This window comes from Colletotrichum spaethianum, assembly GCF_022836535.1.
Source record: "Colletotrichum spaethianum MAFF 239500 DNA, contig18, whole genome shotgun sequence".
In the NCBI taxonomy this organism is placed as follows: Eukaryota; Fungi; Ascomycota; class Sordariomycetes; order Glomerellales; family Glomerellaceae; genus Colletotrichum; species Colletotrichum spaethianum.
In genome coordinates, this window is record NW_026054788.1 from 663050 (window position 1) to 684568 (window position 21519).

The 21519-nt window shown below is 53.6% G+C and overlaps 8 protein-coding genes across 8 annotated transcripts; 3 read left to right on the forward strand and 5 right to left on the reverse strand.

The window, feature by feature from the left end:
• Positions 1-91: 91 nt before the first annotated feature.
• ColSpa_07301 (tenellin synthetase) lies at positions 92-1576 on the forward strand (the record flags this gene model as incomplete). Its single annotated transcript, XM_049273513.1, has 1 exon — positions 92-1576. One exon carries the CDS (start codon positions 92-94, stop codon positions 1574-1576), a length of 1485 nt encoding a protein of 494 aa, XP_049129470.1.
• An 864-nt stretch (positions 1577-2440) lies between these two features.
• ColSpa_07302 (uncharacterized protein) lies at positions 2441-3270 on the reverse strand (the record flags this gene model as incomplete). Its single annotated transcript, XM_049273514.1, has 2 exons — positions 2441-3139; positions 3193-3270. 2 exons carry the CDS (start codon positions 3268-3270, stop codon positions 2441-2443), a joined length of 777 nt encoding a protein of 258 aa, XP_049129471.1.
• A 1037-nt stretch (positions 3271-4307) lies between these two features.
• ColSpa_07303 (uncharacterized protein) lies at positions 4308-8737 on the reverse strand (the record flags this gene model as incomplete). Its single annotated transcript, XM_049273515.1, has 11 exons — positions 4308-5317; positions 5373-5655; positions 5709-5815; positions 5865-5955; positions 6019-7024; positions 7083-7460; positions 7513-7984; positions 8041-8257; positions 8314-8405; positions 8462-8624; positions 8669-8737. 11 exons carry the CDS (start codon positions 8735-8737, stop codon positions 4308-4310), a joined length of 3888 nt encoding a protein of 1295 aa, XP_049129472.1.
• A 649-nt stretch (positions 8738-9386) lies between these two features.
• ColSpa_07304 (aspartate aminotransferase, cytoplasmic) lies at positions 9387-10714 on the reverse strand (the record flags this gene model as incomplete). The annotated part of the gene is made up of 3 exons (XM_049273516.1): positions 9387-9502; positions 9558-10365; positions 10415-10714. 3 exons carry the CDS (start codon positions 10712-10714, stop codon positions 9387-9389), a joined length of 1224 nt encoding a protein of 407 aa, XP_049129473.1.
• Positions 10715-11133: 419 nt separating this feature from the next.
• ColSpa_07305 (L-threo-3-deoxy-hexylosonate aldolase) lies at positions 11134-12128 on the forward strand (the record flags this gene model as incomplete). The annotated part of the gene is made up of 2 exons (XM_049273517.1): positions 11134-11485; positions 11545-12128. 2 exons carry the CDS (start codon positions 11134-11136, stop codon positions 12126-12128), a joined length of 936 nt encoding a protein of 311 aa, XP_049129474.1.
• Positions 12129-13632: 1504 nt separating this feature from the next.
• Positions 13633-15454, forward strand: ColSpa_07306 (uncharacterized protein; the record flags this gene model as incomplete). Its single annotated transcript, XM_049273518.1, has 2 exons — positions 13633-14150; positions 14206-15454. The coding sequence occupies 2 exons, from the start codon at positions 13633-13635 to the stop codon at positions 15452-15454; spliced, it is 1767 nt and encodes a 588-aa protein (XP_049129475.1).
• Positions 15455-15785: 331 nt separating this feature from the next.
• On the reverse strand, positions 15786-17286 carry ColSpa_07307 (cytochrome P450; the record flags this gene model as incomplete). Its single annotated transcript, XM_049273519.1, has 2 exons — positions 15786-15903; positions 15929-17286. 2 exons carry the CDS (start codon positions 17284-17286, stop codon positions 15786-15788), a joined length of 1476 nt encoding a protein of 491 aa, XP_049129476.1.
• Positions 17287-18105: 819 nt separating this feature from the next.
• On the reverse strand, positions 18106-19810 carry ColSpa_07308 (FAD-linked oxidoreductase chyH; the record flags this gene model as incomplete). The annotated part of the gene is made up of 5 exons (XM_049273520.1): positions 18106-18376; positions 18437-18834; positions 18891-19258; positions 19350-19617; positions 19676-19810. 5 exons carry the CDS (start codon positions 19808-19810, stop codon positions 18106-18108), a joined length of 1440 nt encoding a protein of 479 aa, XP_049129477.1.
• Positions 19811-21519: the final 1709 nt, after the last annotated feature.

Below are 21519 nucleotides of genomic sequence, written 5' to 3' on the forward strand. Positions count from 1 at the left end.
TCTTTTCCGCCTGCTAAACGCATACCTTCGACAGAAGCTGCAATCTTTGTCTGGGCTCGCGTCAAGACATGGCATCGACCTACCACAAATCATGACCAACGGCGACATGGACGCTTCAATGCCTCCTGATTTGGACGATCTGGGCATCTCGTCTCTGCTAGAGGCTACAGATGGCCTGGTTGCGCAGTACCTGCCGAGCGATCCTGTCGAAGGCTTGCCATCCGATCAACCGCCCGTCCCGACGACCGAGACCAGTGTCCCCCCTGCAGAGCCCACCACATCCGCGCCCGAAGCGACCCCCTCCACAGCGCAAGCCACGAATGGTACTACGACTGAAACTCAAGACTCGACGAACGATATTCTTGCTCTTGTCGCGCAGAGCACACAAGAATACGTCCGTACTACTCTGAACAACCTCTCTCCGGCGCCATATCAACCGACCGTGCCAACACCGACGGGAGCCGCCCCAGTCACACAGACGACGTATCTGTCACACCTGCAACAGACTCAGCAGCAGTCTCCATATTACGGGTACCCGCCCCCGGTCGAGCAACCGCCGCAGCCTGCTTCTCACGACAGCAACGAAAAGCTTCCCCCCAGTCAGAGTCTGCCCAGCGCCGTGCTTTACGACAGAGCTCGCCAAGCGGCGTTAAGCAAAACCAACAACCAGCAAAGACGGGAGGGTACTACTTCAACAAGACGTCCTTGGACGCAAGAGGAGGAGAAGGCGCTCATGACTGGGCTGGATATGGTTCAGGGGCCCCACTGGAGTCAGATCCTGTCGCTTTTCGGTGCCGAGGGCACGCTTTCGAATATACTCAAGGACCGGACCCAAGTGCAGCTGAAGGACAAGGCGCGAAACCTGAAGTTGTTCTTCTTGAAAACGAACTCGGAGATGCCTTATTATCTGCAAGCTGTCACCGGCGAACTCAAGACGCGTGCGCCCACGCAAGCAGCTCGCAAGGAAGCCGAAGAGCGAGCTCGAATGAACTCGGAGGAGGAGCAAGCTCGTGTACAAGGCATCATGACTCTTGCTGGCGGTCTCCAGCACCCGCAGCAGAACCGCCCGAGTGTGGCGCCGCCGACCGCACCAAGCACACCCTCACAGTCTGCTGCCCAGATGTCGCACCACATGGCCGCCCACGCCACGACGCCAACGCACGGTGCTGTGTCTGCACCGCCTGCGACACCGGTCGCTGCTACGCCCACTCACGCCCGAGTTCCGCATGCCTCGTCACCATACGCTGCAACAGCTGCCCAGCTATCCCAAACCCCCCACCACGCCCTCTCGCAAGCGCAAGCGCAGCCGCATACGCCGTCACACTCTCACATTCAACAACATCACTCCCACCCGGGAACGCCCCAGCCGCAACATCATCAGCAGCAACCGCAACCACCTCAGCAAGAGCATGTTCAGCCGCAGGTCTCTCAAGCCGCGGAGCCTGCACCACAATACTCAACAGACTCGTCGGCGCCAGTCTATAGTCAAGAGAATGAAGATCTCAAGGAGGCGGCGCTGATGCAGAGTTTGCGCGAGCTCGAGGCGTACAGCGGCGGCAGCACCAGCTTGTCATAGAGTGACAGTCGACTTTTTGCTTCGTATATTCGCCAACCCGCCATCATCAACAACTACCGACGCCTGTTTTGCCACTCCAATACCGCTACCTACAGACGGGAGCAACCAGAGATTGAGAAGGGCCTGGATGAGTGGGAGGTCCTCCCCATTCTCGATGGCCTTTAGGCGTTTGGTGTGATGTGGTGTCGATTCTGGAAAGCCTGCCCTGTGACACGGGTCAGCCTCGAGTCGGAGTTTTGCGCAGGATATCGGTATACTGTACAACGCGTCATCATTCGACCAACAGCGTTGGAAAAACTCGTTGAACTAGGTGCCAAGAGGAGAGCACCATCCTGGATGCAACCGTTTTCTGAGAAGCAGTATTCTTTCTGCCAAGAGTAACGTTATATATATGGGACGGCATGTTTATCATGTGGGGAATCATCACGAAACGAGTAAAAGGGGCGAAGACAAACATTGGGGAAAGGGAAGAGGGCAAAAAAGACCAAGGGGGGGCGGGGCGGCACCAAAAAGCGATTTTTTGTTTGCTCATGATACCACGATTGACAGAGAGGATAAGGCGAATATGGCGATAATTCCGCCTTTTTGGTAAGAGGGACAGAGAGAAGATTACTGCATAGCGATATGGAACGAATTCAAAGCAGGATTACTGCAATGCTGTGCGAAATCTGTGCCTCCTTTGATGAGTGTTACTGAGCTATCTGGCTTCTTACCGTCTCCTCTGTCTAATCTTGAGAGTGCTAATAAGAAGAAACCCAACGTAAGACCTAAAGTCAACATCGTAGAGCCCATAATCCATTGTCGTTCTGATGCACGCGTGTTCTGCCACACCACTTGACATCACACACCCGCAACTTCTTCGTATCAGTGCCTGTCCTTGTTCGTCTTTGTGTACTTCTTCTCGTGCTCGCGGACGTCCGCCGGGACGAACTGAATTCCGGAGAACCTCGCGGGTTTCTCACCCGGCTGGGGAAAGTTTCCGTTACTGGACTTGATCCAGAGGGTCCCCGTCTTTCGGTGGTCGCCGAACGTGTCGATGATGGGGTTCTTGTTCTTGAGCACAATACCCAGGACGACGTTCTTGTTCCTGTATTTCTCGAACCAGAGGCGCGTTACGGTGGCAAGCTGCTCAATGGTATGGAGTCCAGGCTGCGAGGGGACGGCGAGGCCGTCGAACTCGTCTGTGATCTTCAGGTCGAGGAGGAGGTCCATAAGAGCGTGCGTGGCCGGGCGAGGGTCGCCTGGGAACTGGTGTGCGATGCTCTCCTGTAGTGCAGTGATGCCGTTCTTTCCCTCCTTCACTGGGGGTTTGACGTTGCCAGCGTCTTTGGAGTCAAGGGTGTCGGCTTCCGATTTGGAAGCTGCAATGTGCGCGGCTGGGGTGGGGAGATCTGGGAAGCCCTCCCACTCGCTCTCAGAGTCGACCTCCATGATGGCATCCGCATCTGTTGGACACTCAAGTTGCTCTTGCTGGATCTCGGGCTTGCTGCCTGGTGTTGCTGCGAACTCTGCATCGGCAATTTTGGCGCGCTTCTTGCGTTTCTGCATCTCCCGCTTCTGTCTCTGTGATACGTCAGTGACAGAGGGAGGCCATGAGAAGTCGGATGGTTTCTTACCTTGGCGGCCTTACGCTTCTCTTGAAGATCAGCTTCATTCTTGGAGAGCGCCCCTTGAGACTCGGCAACGGACGACATGGTGTTGAGTTTAGGCTATTGCTGGAGAAAGGCAAAGCGGTGGTCGAACGGACTTGGGATTGTAAGACGTCGGTCTTTTCCAAGGGAAGAAGCTTGACGATAGAGAAGAGAAAACAATCCGCTTGTAGAAGCCTTGTGACGGGAACTTCTTGGAGAGAGAGAATGGCGAGCTGCCAGAGGCCAGGTGGTGAAAGGGTTAAGATTGAGGAAAGGTAAAGGAAAGAGGCTTGTGTTTCAATATGAAAGACTGCGAGCTTTTTCTTAGAGTGCTAAGGGAGGAAGTAGGTAACAGCAGAAGGAAGGAAGCAGCTCAAAGGCTTGTCAAAAGTAGAAGGTGCAGCCAGGTATAAGACATGAATGGAAAGAGCAGCTTGAAAATAGGGTGGATCATGGCCAGTTCAAAGTTACAAAGTGATGATGTGAAAACCAGCCGACAATGCTTGTATGCCTTACAATCATGGTGTAGGATCGCAGGGTCGGATGGAGTAGGAAAATGCTGATTACCGGAGAGTATTTGACAAAGAGAACTTTAGAGAAACAAGCAGCCTCAAGATTGGTGCTTTGAGAATATTTGCGTGTATACTCTTTGCATCGAGGGAAGGCGAACGTCTTTCGGCAGCTTCAGCTCGTCAATAGACTGGCTTAGCGACTTCTAAACAACAGAAACAGTGACATCTCTAATGAAGTACCGTTGCAGAGCTTCTTGTTGGAGGCTTTGGGAAGTTTGCTAGACGCTTTAGTGTTGTGTATGCTGCTTGGTAATGTCTTGCCTCTCTCGCCGTTCGACACAGTCGAATTCAACAGCTATTTGTCACAACACAAGATGGCAGCAGTGCAAGGGGTTTGATACAATGTCGTAGAATCGCAGCTTTGGTCAAGCGCTTCACGACAGACCAATGCCAAGGATGATTGATGTTTTTGCAATGGTTCAACGAAGTAATCAGCAGACGACAAAAAAAGGTCCAAGTACTCTTGCATGTGTCGCTCATGGACATCATTTCTAATATACAATGAAATCAACGCCGTCCAACTGCAGTTTATGCGGACTCTCCCATGCTCTGAATCATATCCACCGTGCCGTTTGCCACACCCACAAACCCATTTACCTGTTTCTTTTCTCCTTCAACCCTGTCCTCCGGCCTTCCATAGCCACCACCACCAGGCGACATGATGATGATGCGATCACCCGCCTCCATCCTGGCGGTGTTTTTACCGCCGAGGTTCACAACACGCCCGCTCTTCTTGACCCACACATTGCGGCCCCTCTGCCCGTCCTCGCCGCCAGCCATGCCATACGGCGCAAACGCCCGTCGCTCGCTGAGGATGCTGACCTTGATCGGGATGCCGAACTCGATGTCTCTGATGATGCCGTCACCGCCAGTATGCGCTCCCTTTCCACCACTGCCTTCTCTCAGACAAAACTGCCTCAGTATCACCGGGTATCGCCTCTCCAACGACTCCGGGTCCGTGATACGCGTGTTCGTCATGTTGGTGTGCACACCGCTGACACCGTCCCACGTCGGCCCACCGCCCGCGCCGCCGCAGATAGTCTCGTAGTACCCGAACCCAGTCTCGGGATCATCTGTGCCGAACGTCAGGTTGTTCATGCACCCCTGGCTCGCAGCGGCCGCGCCAAACGCCTTGAAGATGACATCCACCACACGCTGCGATGTCAGCACGTTGCCCGCGCACACGGCGGCGTACTCGGTGGGCTTCAGAAGCGACGCCTCGGGAACTTGTACGTCAATGGGCCGGATTGCACCCTGGTTGAGCGGGATCTCCGCGTCGACCATGCAGCGCAGCGCGAAGATGATGGACGAGTTGCAGATAGCAATGGGCGCGTTCCAGTTGCCGTAGGCCTCTGGGCCGGTGCCGTTGAAGTCGAAGACGGCGCCGCCAGTGGTCGGGTCAATGGTCACCTTGAGCTGGATGGGCGTGCCGTCGTCCATGTAGTCAATGGCTGTAAGGGGCTTTCCGGCTGTGCGCTTGTGGATCGTCTTGAGCATATCGCGGACGGCGCGCTCGGCTGCGCCCTGTATTTCCTCCACTGCCCTTGTGGTTAGCACGTATAGGAGGGTGACTGGAAAGAGAGGTAGACATACTGTAGAACTGAACGACGTCAAGGCCGTAGTCCTCAATCAGGGAGTGAATGAGCTGGCTTCCTCGGTGGTTGGCCGCGGCCTGAGCCTTAATGTCTGAGATGTTGTCACGCAGACATCTCGTACCGGAACAGCCTGGATAGTTTGCGGGTGCCATCAACAAGTCTGTGACCTCCTTCTCCTTGAAAACACCACCCTCAACGACCTTGAAGGCCTTGATGACTGCGCCTTCTTCCCAGAGCTCTTTGGAATTGGGGGGCATTGAGCCGGGCAAAATACCGCCGACCTGGGAGTGTGTCAGCACTGACAGGGGATGAACAGAACGGATTGTGTACTCACATCCGCATGGTGGCCTCTTGAAGCGGTCCAGAAGATGATCTTCTTGCCCTCTGCATCAAAGACAGGAGTAATGACCGTGAGATCGGGAAGATGGGTGCCGCCGCAGACTGCCCGCTTGTTAGTAAGTTTACCAAAATGGGATACCGATAATCTTACCAGGTGCGTTAGACAGAATAACATCGCCAGGCTTGAGGTTGTCTCCCCAGTAGTCAATCTGCCACTTGACGGCAAATGCCATGCTCCCGATCTACTCTCAATCAGCTTCTGACCTACATCTCGATCACCTCGAGAAAAGACTATGAGTACTTACCATCGCAGGCACGTGTGGCGCATTCGCCACAAGCCCACCGTCAGGCGAGAAAACAGTGCATGAGAAATCAAGTCTCTCCTTGATGTTCGTGCTCACGCTCGTCTTCTGCAATGCCCGTCCGGCCTGTTCCGCAACACCCATGAATCGGTGCCCAAAGATGGACAGCTGGATCGGGTCGATCGTTGTTGTGGAGATGGTCTCCTTGGTGCCGACGGCGACGTCAATGACGACCGTCTCGGAAAGCACCGTTGCCGATGCGTCGGGGATGACAACAATGGTCTGCTTATCGTCCATGATCAAGGCCGGACCAGTGATCTTGGTGTGAGGAGTCAGGGTGGCAAGTCCGTATACCGGCGTCTCGGACCAGCCTAGACCCTTGAAGTAGACCTGTTTTGTGGTCTTGGCCGGCGGCGCCGCCTTAGCCTCCGCAGAGGCAAGCTCCTTGGGCCAGGGGGTGGGGAGCTGCACCGTCGTCTTGCCGATGGCCCGCACACGGTAGTCGTCGATTATTACGTCGCGGCCAATAGGCAGGAAACCGAACTGCTTCTGATGCTCGTCCTTGAACGCCTTGAGATACCCGCCAGGCTGCGTCGTCTCCTGGATCATGAGCGGGGTGTCGCTGCCCTGGAAGCGCATGTTGAGGTACCTCTCTGAGACGATGCGCTCTTGAGGGATGCGCTGCATCAGCAGAACGTCGCTGGCTTTTGCCACGAGACTGTCGAGCTCGGCGGCGAAGATGGGTAGGTTGGCTTCGCTGTAAGTCAGTGCGCAGGGGCTGCGTTCTTCATTGACGACATCGGCGAGGGCCATGCCGTATGCAGAGAGAACGGAGGAGTATTTGTGCACGAGGACACGGGAGATTCCCAGCGTCTTTGCAATGTCGCAGGCGTGCTGGCCGCCGGCGCCGCCAAAGGAAGCGAGGTTGTGCAGGCCGGCGTCGTAACCTTTTGCCTCGGTGAGGGTGCGGATTGGGCGGCACATGGACTCGTTTGCAACGTCGAGGAAGCTGGGCGTGTTAGTCCAGGAGCGTTATGGAGTATCGTTAGTTCGGAGGGGCTGCTTACCCTGCGGCAACTTCTTCCACGCTGAGACTCGTGTTCTCATCCTTGTTGATGCTTGCCGTGAGCTCCTCAAACAGACTTCTGCTGGCGTCGACATCTAGGGGCAGGTCCTCGTTGGGGCCGAAGATCTTGGGGAAGAACTCGGGGCGCACGCGACCGAGGACGACGTTGGCATCCGTGACGGTTAGAGGACCGCCCTTTCTGTAGCAAGCCGGGCCAGGGTGGGCTGATGCGCTCTCGGGGCCGACCTTGAACATGCCGCTCTGCCAGCTGAGAATACTACCACCGCCAGCTGCGACGGTGTTGATGTCCAACTGAGGAGTTTGGACCATGACTCCGGCCGTCGTTGTCTCAAACACCTGCTCAAGTTCTCCGGCATATCTATACATTCCAGTCAGTACTCACGCCGAGATTCCTATCAGTAGTCACCTACCTCGAGACATCGGTACTCGTTCCACCCATATCAAAGCCGATCACAGGTGTCTTGTCTGTCTCATCAAAACACGTTCTTGCGTACCCCACAACACCGCCAGCAGGTCCAGAGAGGATGGCTCTCAGACCGGACAAGCCAGAGAACTCCACCAAACCACCGTCGCTCTGCATGAACTCGCACCGGCAGCCACTGGTGGCCAGATCCTCAAAGCCAGACTCGAACCCGGCAATGTAGCGCTTGATCTCGGGGGTAAGGTACGCGTCCGCCGTGGACGAGTTACCGCGCGGCACAATCTTGACGACCGGCGACAGCTCTGCGCTGGGGGAGATGTGAGTGAAGCCAATGTCGGCGGCAAGTTTTGCGATCGCTGCCTCGTGGTCGCGGAAGGTGTAGCTGTGCATGAGACAGACAGCGATGGAGCGGTAGCCTTCGTCGTATGCCTCTTGTAGAGCCTTTCTTGAGGCTTCGAGGTCTGTATGCGTTTGTGTTAGCCCCCCGACGACCAAAGTGACAGTGAGAGCAACTTACCCAAGGGCTCCAGTACCCTGACGGCCTCACCGGTGACACCAGTCACCAGGGCGGGATCTGAAGAAATGTCGATGACATCGGGCTTGTTATTTTCCGACCATGCCTCCAGCGTCACTCGCTCTGGAATCTCGATGACTTTGGAGTAAAGCACATCAGGCTTGCGTATGGCAAGGTCAAAGAGCTTCGGTCTCGATTGGTTGCCGATGTGAAGCAGGTCCTAGAACGCATGTTAGCTTACCATTCGACAAAGACTCGCCGAGGAGTCCATTTCACCTTGAGACCCTTAGTCACGGCAAAGACTGTGCGCTCCCCTTTTCTTTCAAGGAGAGCGTTTGTGGCGACTGTTGTTCCCATCTTGATGGACTCTGACTTTTGATCAGCGCTGGGAGCCAGACCGTTGCAGAATTATTGTTCGACTGACCAACGCCTCTTAAAGAGATCTTCTTGCCCTTTGGGTATTCCTTCCCTGTCGCCTTCTCCAGGACTCTTCTAATCGCTTCGACAGGAGCATCGGGGTAGTTGCTTGGGTCGACGGAGAGCAACTTCACGAGGATATCATCTTGGCCGGGCACCGACGCCACGCACTGAGATGTCAGCCAAGTTACCCCGCCCGGAGAAACATACTCACATCTGTGAAAGTGCCGCCTCGGTCGATGGATATCCTGATACCCTCGACAGGACCTGCCAATGAACCCATGATGGCGATGAATTTGCGGTGTGATGTATTAGTGTATAGGCGTATGAAACAACGGGCTCAGTACCTCAAAGTAGAGGTCAGTAGGATGGATCACGATGTAGGATAAGCTATATCGAATTGAAACGAAGCCATTTGCAGCTGGAATCGCAATGATTATACAGCTTCCCTCAAGTCTGGTCCAGAACCTCGATAAGCCAAAAGCGGTAATCCTCCGAGACACCTATAGAAATCATTGCCGGAGCTCCTCCGGCAGGCTCTTCGGAGGCCATGAACTACCACTGGATCGCGATGCTCCACATAGCTATCTCGATAGAGGGGGTGGAGGCGGAGTAAAGGAGAGCTCCTGCGGTATCTGGGGAACCGGTAAGCGTTCAAGGGAAGAATCTACCCCTCAGTATACCCGCAGACAGATTGACGGTGGCGGGGTTGCCGGCTTATCAGTCTCGGGAGGGGCAGCCGAGGGTGGAGCTCCGCTCGGTGGACGGCGGTGTCAGCATCATCCTCGATCGCGGGATCTCGTGAAAGGCCACTGCTATGCTCCGCGAATTCAATCATGCCGCGGTATCGGATGTTTGGTTTATGAATGGAAATCGGAAATTAAACGTGATCTTGATGAGCTATACTATTGACTTTGGAAACACTGGGTCCATCATTCCACACTCCGGACGGTGTCGTCGAGCGCCTTTGCGAAGTACTCGACGTTCTTCTCGTTGAGCCCTGCAATTGAAATTCGTGATGTATCGGCCATGTAAACATGGTATTTCTCTACAAGAAACCGTCAGTGATTTGTGACACGAGCTAGATTGCTGGAACAACAAACCTTCGAGATGCTGGACTTGAGATTTGCTGATGCCCGTGTATCCAAACATGCCGCTCTGCTTAACGATGTGTGACCAATCGCCCGGCGTCTGCAACCTGACCAGTTCGTCGTAGACCTTCTTCCTCATGGCCCGAATACGTCCGGACATGGTAATGAGGTCCTTGTTCCACTGCTCCCTGATTGAAGGAGCCTCCAACACAGCTGCAGCAATACGTGCGCCGTAGGCAGGTGGGTTGGACACCGTCGCCCTCTGCACATTCTCCAAGATCGAACCCACGGTCTTCGCCTTATCCGCAGAGTTCGCCACAAACGTGACAGCACCGACACGCTCACCATACAAGCCCATGTTCTTGGCGAACGATAGGCAGACCGCCGCCTCGAGACCCAGCTCGTCGACAAAGTATCGGATCGCCCACGCGTCGTCGTCGACGGAGCCGGAGTTGAAACCAAGGTATGCAGAGTCGAAGACGGGGAAGATTCCCTTGTCAATTATGACGGAGGCGATCTGCTTCCACTGCTCCTGCGAGGGGTCACAGCCCGTCGGGTTGTGTGCGCAGGCATGCAGGATGACGGCGGAGGAAGGGTCAGCGGATTTGAGGGTAGCAATGTAACCGTCAAAGTCGAATGCGCGGTCTTTGTAATAGGGGAGCTGCTTCACTTCGAAGCCTAGTGAGCTGAAGAGTAGTTCGTGGTTGGACCATGTTGGGTCGGTGATATAGATGGTTGTAACCCCCGTGGCGGCCTTCTTCAGGGCAAGTCCGGCGAGGAGGAGGGCGCCGGTTCCCGAGAGCGATTGGCACGATGCGATCTAGCAAATGTCAGAAGAACGTGTCCCACAACAGCTCGCGGTCACTTACTCTGTTCTCTGCAAATGCCTTGGTGGTGCTGAAGACCAGCTTGACAGCTTCATCGCGGAAGGACTTCAATCCCGCAATAGGGAGATACTCGTGCCCAGGCGCTCCGAGTGACTCCTCAGCCAGTCTTACTGACGGTAGAATCCACGGCTGCCCGTTTTCGTCGCGATAAGTGCCCTGACCCAGATTGACCTTGTCGGGATCGGTGTCTGCGATGTACCGCCTGGTGACATCGAAGATGGCGTCGGGTGGGATGAACTCTGATCGCTCGAACACGGATGTTTTCTGTTTGATTGAACTCATTGTGAATAGCTCTCTTCAACGTCTTGCGGTGCAATGCGATGCGATGCGATGTCCGTGTTGCAGTGCTCCTCGAAATACGAGGTTCACGATGGAGCTATGAGTACGACCAGGGGTCTCGGGACTCCAGCCGACTCGGAGGCGGTCCCGGCTAAGGGCCCAGATCAAGGGTCCGGCACCGGCGTGAGCTGATCTCGGATGAGGGGCCCGCGGGTTCACAATCCACTTTATTGGGGGTGCACCATGCATGATTAGCAAATGCTCCGAGGACAACAGGACACGAGGACCGAAATCACATCATTTCGGGGAATTGGAGAAAGGGACGAATGTGTCAAATAAGAGTAGCTAGGATAACATTTCGGGCGGTCATGTAGCTTTGGGCCTCTTACTCTTCTTATTTCACTTTACATTCAATAGACACAATGGCTCCACGTGCACCCCCTCGCGGCATCTACGCGCCCGTCGTGGCTTTCTTTCATGAAGACGAGACTTTGGACCTCGAGGCCCTCAAGACTCATGTCGAGCGGCTCGCAAAGTCAGGCGTGGCCGGCCTGGTTATCCAGGGATCCAACGGGGAGGCACCGCATCTGCTCCATTCGGAGAGACAGCAGGTCATCACGACGGCGACCGAAGTGCTGAAGCAGTATGGCAATCCAGACGCCGTCATCATCGCCGGCTGCGGCGCGCAGAGCACGCGTGAAACAATCCAGCTTTGCAGCGAAGCCAAGGAGTCGGGAGCGGATTACGCTCTTGTCCTGTCGCCGAGTTACTGGAGTAAGCCTGCCCTTTGCTGCTGTCGTATCAACACGCTATTGACACGTTTTCTTCTACAGCCGGTGCGATGCAAAAACCTGTAATCCAAAAGTTCTTCGACGATGTAGCAACGGCATCGCCCATACCCATCCTTCTGTACAACTTTCCTGCCGTGACGTCCGGTATCGACCTCGACTCGGACCTCATCGCCGCGCTGGCGGCGTCCAACCCCAAGATCGTGGGTTGTAAGCTGACGTGCGGCAACCTGGGCAAGCTGCACCGCGTGGCGCACGACGATAAGATCCCGAAGCCGTTCGCCGCGTTCGCGGGCAAGTCGGACTTCTTCCTGCACGGCCTCGTGGCCGGCTCCAACGGCGTCATTGCAGCCGCGGCCAACTTCACGCCCAAGGTGCACGTCAAGCTGCTGCAGCTGTACGACGAGGGCAAGCTCAAGGAGGCACAAGAGCTGCAGACGAAGCTGAGCCAAGCGGATTGGGTGCTGGTGCAATTGGGCGTTGCTGGATTGAAGGCTGCTTTGGACAGGTATTTCGGATATGGAGGAGGCAGAAGCAGACGACCGCTGGGTTTGGTTGCCAGTGCAAAGTTTGAGGGAGAGAAGGATGCGGTGCTCAAGAGCCTGGTGGATTTGGAGAGTTCGCTGTAAAGAGATAAGAGAGATAAAGGATGAATCATCTAACAAGATAAACAGCTGACTGTTTGGGTGACCAAACATGATATCGAATATCACAGTCCAGTTGCCTTGTCTTTCTCCTGAATGCCACAACGCCAACGCCGAATCGAGTCGGACCCCCAAGCCATTGCCTTCACCGTAGATCTCAACTCGATGCGCTCCTCCATCGCTGTCTTAGATCACAGATCACATTCAGCCCGCGACGCCCGACTACACAACCAAGCTCAAGCTTACTGGACAACGCTAAAGTGTTCCCTTATCCGTCCCTTGTCGAAAGGGGACATGTGAGCACTTTGGTGTAAGCCTATTGGACAAACCCAGCCAGGGATGGCTTATGGCGCAACCTAAATGTGCAAGCCACAGCACTCTATCTTCCGCTACCAGCCTCCCGGACCCTCCTTTCCTTTTCGACATCCAACTGTTCAGAGAGAACACTGAGATGACTATGACCTTACAGATAGCTTATTAACATTGAGTTGTCCAAGGCACAAGAGTTGCCTGGACTCTCTGCACCGAGTTTGGCTCATTTCATTTGCCCAACAGGACTCCAGCCTGAGTCGACTACATAGGTATTGTAACAGCCACGCTCATTCCTTACCGCCTCGACCAGGGCCCTTCTCCCCGCCTGATCGACGTTGCCGCAGGTTAAAACGGCGTTCGCACAGCTTGTTCCGGAAAATACAGCCGATTGCGGCATCTGCCGCCTTCACGTTCGAGCGCCATTTGGCTGAATGGCTTGCTCACTCATTGGTCGGAGGCATCGAGGGTAACTGATAACGAATGTTGGAACCTTGTGGCGCCATGCATTCACCCCGCACCGAGTTCTAGTCCCCTTCTGACTCGGCCCCTCGGTTGTCCATCTTCTCTTTTCCAGACGCCAATACTCTCACCTAATCATGCACACCATGTCACCTAACCTAACCTCATGTTGCTACCCAGCTCGTTGATTTTGTCAGGTCAGCCGCATGCCGCCGTTCCCACTCCAACCGCAAACACTTTAGATCCTCGCTGCACCTCCCACGCCATGCCCCATTGGTGTCACTCATCACCACGGGGCTTGACCAACCAGGTCTCGACAGTTCCAACGGTGGCTACTAGATCCTCGTTGCCTTCGCCATGCCCGGCTTGTACCATGACTCGCTTCAATGTGCTGCCTGTCTAGCACGTCATTGTACTACCTACATATCTCCTCCAAAGCAACCCGCCTGATGGAAGAGACACTATTGAGTCGAGGTGCAGCAAGAGCTGTCTGTTGCTCTTGGAGGCCGTCAGCCCAGGTCAGTAACGTAGCTTCCGGCTGCGTTGCTACATGATCGTCCCTCCCGCTCTCTAGTCCCATGCAGTCGCTTTGTTCTTTTAAACCGAGCCCATCCCACCGTGTCTGTCTTGGCGGCTGCCCGTCTCTTGTCCATCTAGTTCTCGTACCTGAGCTTCTCCACCTCCCGTGTGAACCTGACTACTGCGATCAGTTCTCAACATGGGTGCCTTATCGTTGGTCTTGCTAATGGGCGCTCTGCTCTCGACAACTTCAGCTCAGTCCTCCAACCCTTCAGTATGGGCATCTGTCGCCATGGTTATGCATGGCGAACGAACGCCTCTGCGTAGCGAACTTCAAAACGTATTGACACCCCAGGGCGCGCAGCAGCTGTATGCTCAAGGCAATGCCTTCAGAATGCGATACTTGTCTAGCGGGACGCGGACGAATGTCACTGAGGGTCGCATTACTTCTCGCGCCCCAATCAAAGGCATTGCGCGAAACGTAATTGAGCATGAGCAGCTCTCGATACTTTCGGTTCCCGATGCCCATATCGCGGCCAGCGCCAGCTCGTTTATGCAAGGCCTATATCCACCGATCACGCAAGTTTTTGCTTCAGATACTGGGGGAATGAACATCTCTTATTCAACATTGTCTGGCAACTCGACTCAGTATCCATTGGACGGTTATCAATATCCTATAATTGAAACCTTGGGGTTCTCGGACGAGCGATCTGTTAGGTAAGTCCAATAGCACTGCAAAGTATTATAGAGATAACTAATGAGTTTACTGCAGCATCCAAGGCAACACGGATTGCCCACAATGGAGGATCTCGACAACATCTGTCATGCAGCTTGACCCTTACATGGAGAGTCTTTACGAAGCTTCTCTTCCTGGGTACCAGTCGTTATTCAGCACCTCGCCTCTGAACGACAGCACAATACCTCCCTACAGCGCTAACTTCTGGGACGCCTACAACCTCTACGAATACGTCCGCTACCGCTACTCACACGAGCAAGCCATCTATGATGCAATGAAAGCCGATTACGCACAGCACAGCGAGTTCCTCCTGATGTACGCCAGACAGCAGCAACTCAACATGACTTCCAACCAGGCAGTTTCTGGTCTGAAAAAGGGCGATATGATCCGAACTATTGCTGGCAGAACTTTGGGTCGGAAGGTGGTTGACGCTTTCGAAGCCAACGGCAACTTCGCTGGCTATTCCAACAAAATGACGCTCATGTTCAGCTCCCACGAGCCCTTCATGTCCTTTTTCTCTCTCGCCCAGCTTCAACAAGAAAACCAGACTTTGACAAGCCCCTTCTGGAACATCCCCGACAACGGTGTAGCCATGGTTTTCGAGCTTATTGGCGACCAGCCCAACGAGCCTGATGCGTACCCTACCGAGGACAACCTCTACGTCCGCTTCCTGTACAGAGAAAACGCCGACCCGAATACACCATTCAAAGAATACTCTCTCTTCGGGCTCTCCAACAATACCGAAACGCGCGTGACATACAGCTACTTCAAGCAAGAAATGCTCAAGTTTGGCGTCGACGTCTCGACGTGGTGCAGCATCTGCGGCTCGGTGCAGGCGTTTTGCGAGTGGAGGACCACAAAGACGCCGCCCACTGTCGGCGAAGTCATTCGCTCGGCCGTGCAAAAGCCCGCTGTTGCAGGGGTTATCGGCGCGGTAATTGTCCTCGCCGTTCTCGGTCTAGTCGTCGTCGTGGCGGCCGTTCTCGGTGGCTTCCGCATTCATCGGGCAGCAGCGGGGCCCAAGGACCGTGGCGGTCGGATCGCCAGGCTAGGCGGATTTAAGGCCGCCGAGAAAATGGCTAGCGACCCAGACTTGTCGATATCGAAGCGAGGGGTGCATCACGAGCGGCAGGGCAGTTGGGAGCTGCGCAACGGACGAGATGTTGTCACTAGCCAGGTCGGTATCGTCATGGGCAAGAGTTCGTCATCTGTCCGAACCAAATCGATCGATAGTGGTATGAGTGTTTTGGGGGCTTCTCCAGTGACACCCAGGGAGAATATCTGAGTCAAGTATTGTACATGGTTATGCGACTTCTGGCTCTCTTTTACGATACCCTTTGTTATTTGGTAACCTTCTTACGGTCGCTCTTTAGACACGGAGGCATATATACTTTGAAACTAGTCGGCACTAGCTTTTGTACCTATTTAGAGCTCTTGGCTGTTCGGCAAATATGGACTCTATTTGAATGGATCTCCAGGTCCGCTGAACCTTTTTCTAATTCGGTCAAGAACTAACTCATAACTCGACCCTCCCAACATTGTCATCAAATCCGCATTTCATCCTTTTCTCCGAACTTCTACTACCAATCCTGACCAGCATCATCTCTGGGAAACCTTCAAGCGACACAGAACCGCCTCATTCCGATCAACTGGGCTCCCTGGGCTGGATACCACAGTAAAGTTATGCCAATCTCGGCTCGGATCGATATCCAAACCTTCCACAGCATCATACCGCTGTAGCATCCTTACAAGCACATACCCAGCCTCTGTCAACGCCAGCTGCTGCCCAATGCATATCCTCGGCCCACCATTAAACGGCACAAAATGCCACGCTGCGCCTGCCGCACCCCTCTTCCTCTCCCACCGCTCTGGTATAAACTCGTCCGCGTCTTCGCCCCAAATATCCGCCCGCCGATGCAAGACGTGTGTACTGAAGTTGACTTCCGTCCCCTTAGGCACGAAGACGGGACTCTCCCCGTCAGGGCCGCCGCCTGCAGGGAGCGTAGTGTCGCACAAGGCACGGCGGGAGTTGAAGGGCACCACGGAGTGCACGCGCAGTGTCTCGGAGAGAACGTGTTGGAGGTATGTGCACTGCTTTAATGACGCAAACGATATTGTGCTTGACGGATCTGGTGAGTCGACCCCAAACGTAGAGATAATTTCAGAGCGGAGTTTGGAGAATACACGCGGGTTCCGGAGGAGACAGTACCATGCCCAGCCCATCAGCGAGGCAGTCGTGTCCCGGCCAGCAGCGAGGAGTCCGAGGACTTGTTCCCTGACCTCTTCGTCACCGCCGGCACAGCGTTCGCGCAGGACATCGAGGAAGTCATATTGTGCCAGGGAAGAGCCTTGGGCTCTCGCTCGGTCGGAGGCGGCGATAGCGTTGTCGACAAAGGCGTGCAGGATTTTGACGCAAGATTGCAGCTCCTTGGTACCATAAAGCCAATACAAGCTGCGGAGACGCATGCGAGTGCCGAGGATGGTGAGCATGCGCTCGAACGCGTGGTTGAATGCCGTTCCTAGATGGGAGCTGTCATTTCGTAGGCGCGCTTCGAGAGTGGATGTGCTCTGGCCCAGGAATAACTCTGTCGCGGAGTCGAGAGTGAGAGACGGGAACAGGGAAGCCAGGCTAACGGCACCAGACCAGCGCCCCTCCGGTGCAGTGGTAGTCTCCTTCTCGATGCAGAGAAACAGGGTCTGGACATGCGCCTCTAGCAGTTCCAGTCTCGAGACATTGTCGCGACTGAACAACGGCCTCATCATCTCTCTTGCGGCCCGCCACGCTGCGCCGTCCGCGGCGAAGATGCTCCGTCCGAGCACCGTCTTGAGATTCGTACTCCGAGCCAGGCCCATCCCAAAGTCAGAGAACTGCGTGGCAAGGATGGCTTGGATATTGCGCGGGTCGGCGGTGACGAGGTTCGTCGTGCCCAGGAGGGAGATACGGAAGGTGTACGCGTTGAGAGCGGCGAAGCGGGCGGCGACATGGTCTGGCGTGCGCTGTTCACGGTCTGCGCGCAAGGAGGAGAGGACGGTGTCGATGCCGAGAGGGAGGCTTGAGGGTTCGAGGGGTGGTGAACGGCATGAGAGCTTACGGGCGAGGCGGGCCTGAGAGATCATGCGATAGAGGGTACATGAGAGGTTGATGACGATGAGGAATATGGGTATCAGGATGTACAATGAGAAACCATGATGAGTTTTTGGCACCAACAATTCACGCCATGCATCTAACAGTAGAGTCTTAGTTGCCATTGTGAAGTTTAGGAATCCGCGTTTCGTCGAGTTGGTAATGTTTCCAGTGAGCCACTGTACTACTGGTATTCTGGAGTAAACCCAACAAAAGATTATCGCCATCAATTTCCACTTTCACAATCGTTATGAAACAGTTTCCGGCTTTGAGAGTAGCTCTCACAGAGCCCCTCTATCTTCGAGCTCTGTCCACCATTGGCTAACAATCACATGCCAACGCCAGAGATAGAGCCCCGCCAACGTGCTTAAGACAATGTTCAGCATTGGTTCGAATGCTCAAGCTCCTTTAGTGACATACTGTACTATAGAAGTCTAACGATGCTCCATAACGAGATGGAACCAGGGACCCGAAAACGAGGGACTCTGGAGTTGAGACAAGGGATGGGTATACCGGAACTCGGGTCACTGACTCGGACATGGGCCGATGTGTGGGTGAATGACAGCTCAGGGGTCACTTCTCGGAACCCACATTTTGTCGTTGACTCGTTGAACGTGGAGATGTGCTCCAATCATCCCATGCTTGTTTGATTAAACCATCCATGGAAATTCTCATGGCAGCAAAACAAAGACCTAGTTCAGAGCAACATTGCTAATTACTCCTTATGAATTCAAAATACTAGTAAAAGAGTGCCTACTGAAGGATGTCTGACAAACAATAAGAGAAATTCAAATAACGTTTCAGTTTTGCGACTAGCTCTCCTCCATCAATGGTTGGTACCAACGAAATACATTTTCAGGGTCGTAGCGTCTCTTCAAGGCGCGTAACTTCTCCAATCTCCATGAATCATAGCCATACAAAGCCTCCGGAGGGTCTCTCATCGTCGACGTAGTGTTTCCATAGTTCACGTACTGCTGCAATCTGCCGTAGCCAGATGTTGCAATAAACTCTTTCTTCCAGTGGTCAAGGTGAGCTTCAAACGCCTCCCTATGTTCCGTCTTCAAAGGTGTGGCCATGAGCATTCTGTAACGTTAAGTCAGTACATAACGACCCGTGTTGAAAGCTTCGACTTCTCGAACTTACAAGAAATGGTTCGAGCCCCAGCGCCATGGGAAAGCTGTCGCCTCATCGGACAGTTCTCTAACTTTTTGGTGTGGCAAACATTCGAACATGGCCCCGAAAGTGCCTTTGCCGGCCCACTCCTCGTTCATTGCCTTGACACTCTCCAGGAAAGCCCGAGTTGTTTTGAGGTCGAATTTCTCCACGCAGGCCGCGCCCATCATCTTGTTGGGAGCCAGTGACCACACCTCTGGTTTGCTAAGGATCTTGTTCATTCCCTTGTATGTAGTCCATGGGAGATCAGCCCAGCTGATTGCTACTTTACCGCTGTTGAGGACAGGGTTCAGGCTTTCGAACCGGCTGACCCAAGGAGCTGCCTCGAGTTCGCTGCCTGACCAGACAATATTGACGAGTATATGGTGCTGAAAAGCATCTCAAGTTAGCAACGAGAAAGTTTACACAGCTAAAAATAACACACCTTTCGGCCTCCTTCGCTCTGACGGAGCCAAAGCACAAAGATTGCCAGCTCCGCAGGCATACTCTCGTGCACGCTGTTGAGTGTGTCAAAGACAGCATCGCACTGATCCAGAGTATACTCTAGGTCCCACGTATAGTGTATTCCCTTGTTTGCCTGGGGATAAACTCGGAATGTGGCCTCCAGGGCGATGCCAAAGTTGTGCCCGGCACCTCGAATAGCCCAGAATAGATCGGGTTCTGAATCCTTTGACACTATGACAACCCGCCCATCGGCAAGAATCAGCTTACAGGATACCATATTGTCATGTAAGAAACCGTATTTGCCCTGGAGACGACCAAGTCCGGCCCCGAACGCTACTCCGATAACACCTGTGGTTGGACAAGACCCAACGTCTATATCACGTCAGTACATAATGCCATTTGGCAAAGACCAACGAGGTTTGAGGGTTTTATTACTTACTGACTTCCATTCCGACGGATTGGAGGAATTTTACAAAATCGTCCGTTAGTACGCCCCCTCCAACGGTTACCTGTTGGCTCTCGGCATCGAAGCTCAGCCTGTTCAAAGGCCTCATATCGATGAGGATCCCATTCTTCAAATGACGCATCGTCGTTGTCACGGCATGATGTCCTGAACGAGGCGCGAATGGAACGCCTTTCTCCCTCGCGTATTTCACCACCTGGACCACGTCTTCGTCGCAGCCCGGCTCAACAGCCGCCAGGTACGTCTGCGGAAGTCCCAGTTCAGTATTATCGTCACGATAAACAAATCAGTGTTCCACTAACCGGTCTCTCATATTCTGTGAAGCGCAGGTTCGACTTGTCGAAGCCAGCTGATTCAGGCAAGTGTAGTCGAGCTTCAACTGATAGCTTAGGCCCGAGTTCTTTCTCGATTGTCTCGGAACGGATAGCTTCTGTCATTGTTGCCGATAATATCGTACTCATGAGATCCTGTTGGAAAAGTGCGGAGGATACAAGTGCCAAAAGCTTGGCAGCAACTGTCACAAATCGTAGTAGCAAGGAACGGAGTGCGGTGACATAACGTGCTGAAAGATTACTTCGGCTTCCGGAAATGCCCGGAGGTTTGGCCACAGAGACGTTCCTCCTAAACAGGACCTACTTAAAACATCGCTACCTTTGAACCTGGTTGCATGAACCCCACGCTAAGGGAAACCGTGGGTTAGGGTGAGAGCGACTCTGGAGCGGCCATGTTACGATAGTATCTCCAATAACAGACGACACGAGTTTTTGATATGATTCCACGTGGGATCAAAGAAAACCAATCAGATGTTTTGTCTCTTGTAGAATTGCTAGAGGACTGGATAGTCAACGCATGGGTGAAATACTAATCTTCGAACAAGCATTGACTCGTGCTTGATGATGTAGCACTTTCCAAGGGTACGTTGAAAAATAAGCTTTTCTCCTGCAGCTAGTTCGATGGAGCTCTTCAAAAGCTTCTATAATCGAACAAGAAGCTCGGCAGTTCTTGAGGAACCCTTGGCCTGTATGCAAGGTTGAGGCTGACGGCCAGGAACTCCCTGAAGTTGCGGCCCGCTCGTCAAGGGTCAGACTTAACCAAAGAGCCGTGCACTGCCTTATCACTTCTCGTTTGGTAGTCTAACTGCGTAACCCAAATTGCGGGGCCCCAGGAACGTGCTCCGACGACTTCACATTATTGGCAGGTCTCAGAGCAATCGAACCAGCCCACTACAAAACCCCTGGCTCAATGTTATCCACATCGCTTTCCTAAGCAATTCACTCGTTATGTGGTTGCGGAGTTTTCTGAGAAAACACCTCAATCGCAACGGTATGTGGGAAAAGCAGACTAAAATGTTCAGGGTCTAGAGCCGCCCTCGGCTCCAACAGTAGCTCAGAACAAACGAGCTCAATCATGCCGTAACACTTGCATTAAATCAATATTCCCAGGAAAGAGTCACAATGGTCAAGCTCGCACTACTTGAGAGTGGCTCAGCTCAATTTGGTACGTCGCAAATGCCGACAACTGGCATCTACTTTGCCGCTTGCTTCTGCATTGCAAGCATTACACAGAGTATCTCTTCATCATTTCATTCTTGTCATTGCCGCAGACAGTGATATTCTTATAGTGTTAGCTTCTGATACACTTACCCTAGACTATTACGACGCCAACTATGCATGCTATATGTTATGACCTATCTCACGAACGATATTGAACACCGTCGATGTAAATGGACGTATTATCTGGGGCATCCACGAGTTTATGCCGAAGCTAGCCCCGAAGTGCACGTCGAGCATGGCCAATGGGCTGCATTGATGACATCCGTCAGCCGTACCTCCATCTCAATTCCGCCCACATCAAGTGGTACGTTTAGTTTCGGTAAACTATGTAACGTCGCGTTTTCGAAACTCTTACGTAGATTACACTGCACTACGTACTCAAGCTCCGACGCAAGTACATCGCAACAACATAGGCTAGGTTGAAAGAAACGGAACGAGTCCGAGAGCCTTAGTATAGATGCATATCGTATATCCTTAAAGATGAAGACAACAGCTTAATAAGCCTAGGCCTGCTATACTTATGAGAAATTTTATTATTGCTATAGGCAGGACTACAGTTTAAAGGTAAGGAGTTGAATAATTCTGATAGGAAA